Source organism: Alexandromys fortis, unplaced genomic scaffold (genome assembly GCF_014885135.2).
Source record: "Alexandromys fortis isolate MF-2015 unplaced genomic scaffold, M_Fortis_MF-2015_v1.1 scaffold_112, whole genome shotgun sequence".
Lineage (NCBI taxonomy): Eukaryota > Metazoa > Chordata > Mammalia > Rodentia > Cricetidae > Alexandromys > Alexandromys fortis.
The window spans coordinates 308,607-315,522 of record NW_026068013.1 but is presented as its reverse complement, the minus strand read 5'-3'; the positions used below and the strand labels follow the sequence as shown (position 1 = coordinate 315,522).

The 6,916-nt window shown below is 43.0% G+C and overlaps 1 protein-coding gene and 1 long non-coding RNA gene across 2 annotated transcripts in view; both read left to right on the top strand.

Moving 5' to 3' along the window:
• The window catches only part of Birc2 (baculoviral IAP repeat containing 2), an 18,557-nt gene that overhangs the window by 6,519 nt on the left and 5,122 nt on the right, over positions 1–6,916 (top strand). Inside the window, exons 3-5 of the mRNA XM_050162205.1 lie at positions 191–269; positions 2,105–2,150; positions 5,903–6,139. Coding sequence (XP_050018162.1) covers positions 191–269; positions 2,105–2,150; positions 5,903–6,139 — 362 coding nt within the window. The remainder of the gene's footprint in view (positions 1–190; positions 270–2,104; positions 2,151–5,902; positions 6,140–6,916) is intronic.
• Positions 276–1,564, top strand: LOC126513692 (uncharacterized). Its single transcript, XR_007595411.1, has 2 exons — positions 276–1,361; positions 1,394–1,564. It is a non-coding gene; the product is annotated as an uncharacterized lncRNA (long non-coding RNA).

Below are 6,916 nucleotides of genomic sequence, written 5' to 3'. Positions count from 1 at the left end.
GTGTGCTGGGGTGTGTGCTGGGGTGTGTGCTGGGGTGTGCTGGGGTGTGCTGGTTTGGTTAATGTCTACTGGGTCGTGATGGGAAATTTTTGCTTTGGGGTATAATCGAGAATATTTGGAAGTCACTCCTAGAATAATCAGTTCATTTTTAATATGAAATGATTTAAAATAGTTCTGTTTTATATTTTAGGTGTGAGTTTTTGATACGGATGAAAGGGCAGGAGTTTGTTGATGAGATTCAAGCTAGATATCCTCATCTCCTTGAACAGGTAAACTGGCTCTTCAGACTGACGTGAACTCTGGAGGTGACACATTTGGTAAAGGGCCTCCTAGGCACTGTGAGGCCCTGAATTCAGATCCCAGCACCACGGACAAAGCTGGGTGTGGCAGCGTGCATCAGTAACCCTAGGGTGTTAGAGACCATGGACTCCATGGAGCGCTCTGTCCAGAAAATGGAACTATTCAGTGAGCTCTAGGCTGAATGGGACAGAGAGCCTGTCTTACACACAAGGTGTGGAACTGCTGAGAAGGACATCCGTGTCTACCCTTGTCCTCCACGTGGGTGCACATGTAGTTGCACACACCCACGTGAACAGGTCCATATGCTTGCTCCATATACATGCAAACAAAATTACAGCATTGAACTATGCTATAGAATAAGTACAGAAATCTCAGAAGTGATACTTACATCTATTTTATTAATTCTTTGTACAAAATTTTTTGTTGGTGGAGGCTGCTTGTTTGTAGTCCTGACCACCCAGACCCAAAATAATCTCACAGAAACTGTATTAATTAAAATTCTGCTCAGCCTATTAGCTTGGGCTTCTTATTAACTCTTAAATCTTAAATTAACCCATTCCTAATTTTTTTTGTGTTTTACCACAAGGATTGTGGTTTACGGTAAAGTTCCAGGTTGTCTGTCTCCTTTTTCAGCTAAATTGTGTTTGTCTGCCTCTGCCTTCTTTCTCCCAGCATTCAGTTTAGTTTTCCCACCTAACTCTTCTGCCCTGCCAAGGGCCAGAGACGCTTCTTTATTAACCAATGGTAATAAAACATATTCACAGTATACAGAGGGGAATCCATAATCAATTTTTGAGGCAAAATTGGAGTTTATTAAATTTGTATAGCAATTTTAAGCAATGTAATTAGGAAAAGAAATATGGTTAGGAAGGAAGACATACCTGAGGTTGCGTGTGCTTAGACACCTGAGGTCGTGAGTGTGTGCTTAGATGGATACCTGAGGTCATGAGTGTGTGCTTACACACCTGAAGTTATGGGTGTATGCTTGACACCCGAGGTTGTGTGTGTGTGTGTGCTTAGATAAACACCTGAGGTTGTGGGTGTGTGCTTAGACACCTGAGGTCGTGGGTGTGTGCTTAGACAGACACCTGAGGTTGTGGGTATGTGCTTAGAAGAGCTGCTGTTTTTGAGTTACCGGTACTGTAGCCATGGTACTGCATCCTTGATAGTTTTGTTACTAGCTTGCTATTCAGGCTTCTTCATAAATACTGTTTTTTCTTTTACTTTTTTGAAAAATCTTATATCCTGCCAGGTATAGAATTTTTTTAAATGGGGTTGAAGAGCTATCTTCAATGTCTCTAGTCTTTTCCAGTAAACAAACAAAGGAGTTAGGACCTTTTAAGAGTCACCCAAATGAAATACTGCCTTTTCAGTGGGAGGAGGAGGCACTGCGTCATCATGCTGTTCTCTGAAATGGGAGATAAGCCTAGCTGTATGATATCTATGGTGAGATGAAACCAAATAAAGTGTTCATATGAGTTATTTATTACAGAGGTTTGAGGCATGGAGCTGAGGCATACCTTTAACTCCTAGTTTTCCCTCCTGTGCTGCATACCTGTCTTAAAAACGAAATATCTGAGTCACCCAGTTTCCTGAAGGGTGTGTGCATTTATTAAAGTAAATGTTGTTGTTTGTTTGGGTGTGCTCGTTCATCCCATCGCCCCATACTTGGAAAGCTGAGGCAGGACAATTGCCATGAGTGCTAGGCCAGCTTCAGCAACAGAGAGAGACCCTATCTTACTGACTGTGCTGTGTAGAGTTTGAGATTCCTGATTTACCTGCTAAGTGTTCTCTTATTTCATAGCTGTTGTCCACTTCAGACACCCCAGGAGAAGAAAATGACCCGCCAAGTAAGTAGGAAACCTTTAAATGCAACTGTGAGTCTGGGTAAGAATATTAGGAATGAAAGTATATTAAAGGGAGTCACATGGAAAACTGTGGAACATTAACTGGAAAATTACATGTTTAGTAAGATTTGTGACATTTTAAAAGATTCTAGAACATTTCTTGGTCTTTAAAGTGCTGACATTTCCTATGAGACAAGACACACATAGAAAACAAATAGCTCAGCACTCTGTCAAATGAGAGGTGGAATAAGCTTTTCCTCTAGAGAGGGAGGTTGCTGTGCCTCGAGGGTGTTTGAAGAGGTTTAGGATGGGCTGGGTGCTAGGTATAAAGGCAGGGACAGGTACTTCAGTGCAGCGGCCTCTGGATTAGAGCTGCCCTTTAGCCATAGCTCAGGAGTTAGTGTATGCGATCTTCATGTGTCATGGTCTCCAAGGCTGAAGGAGCCATCACTTTATGTTCTTATCACATCAGAGGAGTGCTGGTTTGACTCTCCATTTCAGGAAAGGCGTTGGTGCTGTGGAGGTGGAACAGAGAAGGGGAGACCAAGATATAGAAACCATGACTCCGCAGTAGATTAGGCACTTGGTCATGGAAACTGAGTCACAGTGGGTAAGGGACTTGGTCAGGAAAGGAAGGAGTACCTAAGTACTGGTACCTGCCCCTGTGTAGGAGAACTGGGGAAGGTGAAGGGGTGGAGAGCTGTTCTTTTGTCTGCTTGTTTTTTCTGTTTTTGTTTTTTGTTTTTCGATACAGGGTTTCTCTCTGTAACAGCCTTAGCTGTTTTGGAACTAATTCTTGTAGACCAGTCCTCGAACTGGATAGCTGTTCTTATTTAATGTTTATTTGGGCTGATGCCAAGGCTGGAATCCGGGTCCTTATGCCACAGTTCACATGTGGAGATCAGAAGATTCTTCTCAGGAGTCCGTTCTCTTCTTTACACGGGTTCTGGGGACTATTCTGGCTGCCTGGCAGGCGCTTTCCCTCTGAGCCATCTCCATAGCAGTTGAGCTCTTGCCACACTTTCCTAGTTCACGCTCTTCACTGAGAAGACTGAAGACTGGAACCACTAGTCTCCATGTACTCTCTTCTCTGTCCTGTTATTTATGTACTTCTCCTTTATTCATTCATTTTTAATATAGGGGCTTATAATTCGACTCAAACTAGCTTTGAACTTTGAAGCCTCATCCTCTGAGTGCTGTATCACAGGTATATGCCACCATTCCTGGCCTCGTCCTCTGGATTATGTCCCCTACTGCTGATTTGTGAGTGTTGCTTTGGTAATGGAAAGAGGGAAGGAGTCTTGTCATGGTCACTGGAAGCTGCTGTATTAGCAGCTCTCTTACTGACCCGGCACCCGGCATTTGATGCATTCAGTGCTGCCTTGGGAAGCATGCTGTGCTGCGTTCTTGGCTGCCCAGTGCTGGGGTGGCAACTGCACTCCAGCACACGGGCTTGTGTCCTCAGCACACCCCTGTGGTTGGCTTCCCTGACAGCATTCTTCCGCTGATTCTGAGCAGTCTCCTTTGTCAGCTCCTTTATTTCTAAGTGACACAACACACTACCACATGAAGTGTATCTTGTACTCAGGTCACGTGGGTGCCAGGCTACGATGTCCAGTTTTCTGCTTCAATTTCCAAGTGCTTCCATTTCTGGCTAAAGTAGCTGTTTCAGTAAATATACCAAAGCAAATGGTTCCTCTGTTTCACTCCTCAGAGGTTTTGCTCTCACCCTCCCCATCTCAGTTCATAACACCCAGCTATAGAAGCCGTTAATGCCTTCACAGTTGGACCAGAAACTCACCACCTACCCATTGCCAGCCTCATCCATGCTACCTGATCTATCCTTACAGTTCTCCCTGATCCCAGGCTGCCCACTAGTCCGTCTCTGCATGTGTCCAGTCACCTTCAAGACCCTCCTGGAGTTCTGGCAAATTTAGGGTGATGTAGACACTCCCTACAAAGCTGCTTGCCATTGGCTGCTGTCCACTGTCTACTGCCTCCTTTACTTCATGCCAAGCTTTTGTCCTTTTTTAGGGCTATTGTGTTTGCTGTTCTCTTCAAACATTCCCGTTGCTTACTTTACCATTTCAGTTTTTGGGTTCTGTTTTCTTTTCAGTATTATTTTCTAGAGGAGGCGTTAGGGATCAAGGCTGTTTTGGTTTCTTCAGACATGCTTTTGAGGCGGTGGCTCTCCACACTCTGACACTGGGTGTTTGTGTGTTTACTGTGCAGGTTTCCAGCAGGTGGCAGCACAGTGTCTCGGGGAAAGTACAGTCTCTCAATTCCTACTTTCATCTCCTTATGTTTTCATCGTCATAACCTCTGTATTCAGAATATCATTCCTTTTGCTTATTTAACTGTGTTTTTCTTATAGCTTTATCCTTCCTATGTTTGTTATTTTCTCTGTCTCACGTAACATTTAGACATTATTCATCATTCAAGTCTGATACATCTCCATTTTGGTGTTATTCTAACCCAAGTGCTTCATGTGTGCTTGGCAAGAACTCACCACACTGTGCAAGGCCCCAGTCCCACACCTAATCCCTTTACGAGGGGAAGAGAGTGGTTACATGCTTGATTGCTGGAAATGGAATTCTCAAGTATGCCAGACAAGCCCTCTACCTAGGCCACACCACCATTTCTTAAATTTTGTAATGTTTTGTTTGTTTGTTGTGTTTAGTTTTACTGTGCTATCAACCAAATGCTGGATAAGCTCTCTACAAAGGAGCTGTACCCCCATGTTAGCCCTCTTTCTTACTGTTTTTATTTATTGTTTTTATTTTGGGGGGAGTCTTGTTAACTCTCTTGTATGAGTGTCAGGGAAGGACCAAGGCTTTGTCTCTGCCATCACAGGTTCAGTAGTTTCTCTGATTTTCCTCCGTGGAGGTAATTTCTCACTTCTTTATTGTTGTAGCACATTGGTTTTTAAAGATGAATGTATATTAGAATCATTTAGGAAGATCTTTTAAAAAATTAATTTTTATTTCATTTTATTGTGTATGAGAGAGACACAGAGAGGGTTAATTATGTCAGGACCCATCCTCTCCTGCGGGTTTCAGGAACTGAATTTGAGTCAGCTTGTGCAGAAACCCTTTCACCATGAACCATCTTGCTTGCTTGATTTTTGAAAAATTTTTTAAGATGTATGTATGTATTTTGTACGTGTGGGTGCACATGCCACAGCGTGTGTGTGGAGGTCAAGAGGACAACTTTGGGGGTTGAAGATACGTCTCAGCAGGTAAGAGCACTGATTGCTCTTCCAGAGGACCTATGCAACTGACATGGCGGCTCACAGCTCTCTGTGGCTCCAGTTCCAGGGATCCAACACCTTTACACACACATACATGCAAGCGCAAAACACCAGTCCACTTAAAAGAAAATAAACCATTTTTTTAAAAAAGGAAAACTTTGGGGAGTTGGCGCTTTTCTCCTACCCTGTGGATTCTGTGAACTGAACTTAAAGCTGTCAGGCTTGGTAACAATTGCCTTTACCACCGAACCATCTCTTCAACAATGGTGAAATTTTTATTAAGTACGCCTAGATGTTTGAACTGTAGGAAGTAATTTTTTAAAATGCATAGTACATTAATTGTTTTCTCATTTAACCATTATCAAGTTTAAATTTTATTGATGGTAATTTAATTTAACTAATGCATATGGTATAGTTCCCTTATCAGCATATGGAAATAAAGATAATCATTTTCCATAGTTTTCACTTTGTGGAGTTTAATATTAGCAAATTTGTTTACAAACAGTTGTGCATTTCGGACCTGGCGAAAGTTCAGAAGATGCGGTCATGATGAACACGCCTGTGGTTAAGGCAGCTCTGGAAATGGGCTTCAGTAGGAGTCTGGTAAGACAGACGGTTCAGCGGCAAATCCTGGCCACCGGTGAGAACTACAGGACCGTCAGCGATATTGTCTCAGCGCTTGTTAGTGCTGGAGGTGAAAGAAGAGAAGAGAAGGACAGACAGACTGAAGAAACAGCATCAGGTATTGTGGTATTGCTGGTGACATCACCTCTCCCCCACCACCAGTATTTCTAAACTGTCTGTTTGCCAAGCTCGGGTGACTTCAGATTCCATCTGTAGCTAGTGCTGTCCTTGAATTCCCCTGAGCTCCCGGCCCCACTGCCAAAGTGCTGGGATGACATATATGCTACCATACCCAGATTTACAATAAAGTTTTTTTCTTGAGCTATATTGCATTTCTTCCTTTTACATAGCTAAATTTTAAAAGCGTGATTTAGGGGGTTGGAGAGATGACTCAGTGGCTAAGAACTTTTGCTGCTCTTGCAAAGGGTCTGGGTTTGGTTCCCATCACCCATGTCGAGTCCAGTGTCTGGGGTATCTGACACCCTCTTGTGACCTGTGTATGCACCTGGTACACATACCCACAGGCCCATACACATACACATAAAAATGAATACTTTTCAGTTTTTAAAGCAAGATTTAAGAACTGATTCAGAGCTGACTATAGCGGAATAGGCCTAGTTCCTATAATCCTGGCATTCACGAGAGTAAGGCAGGAGTATGCCAAGTTCAGGGACAGCCTAGGCTACATATCAAGAATCTCTTTAAAAGATTCAGATATTTCTACTTTTTAAATAAACTTCCTTCAAATCTAGTTTCTGGTACGGTATTTTACTAGTAGTCCTTGGTAGGGGATTCTTAGACCAAAAAGTCAACCTAGGATGACACCCTGGGCTGTGGTCCTTTGCACAGCCAACAACAGTGTATACATGATTCTGATATTTGTGTGTGTGTGTGT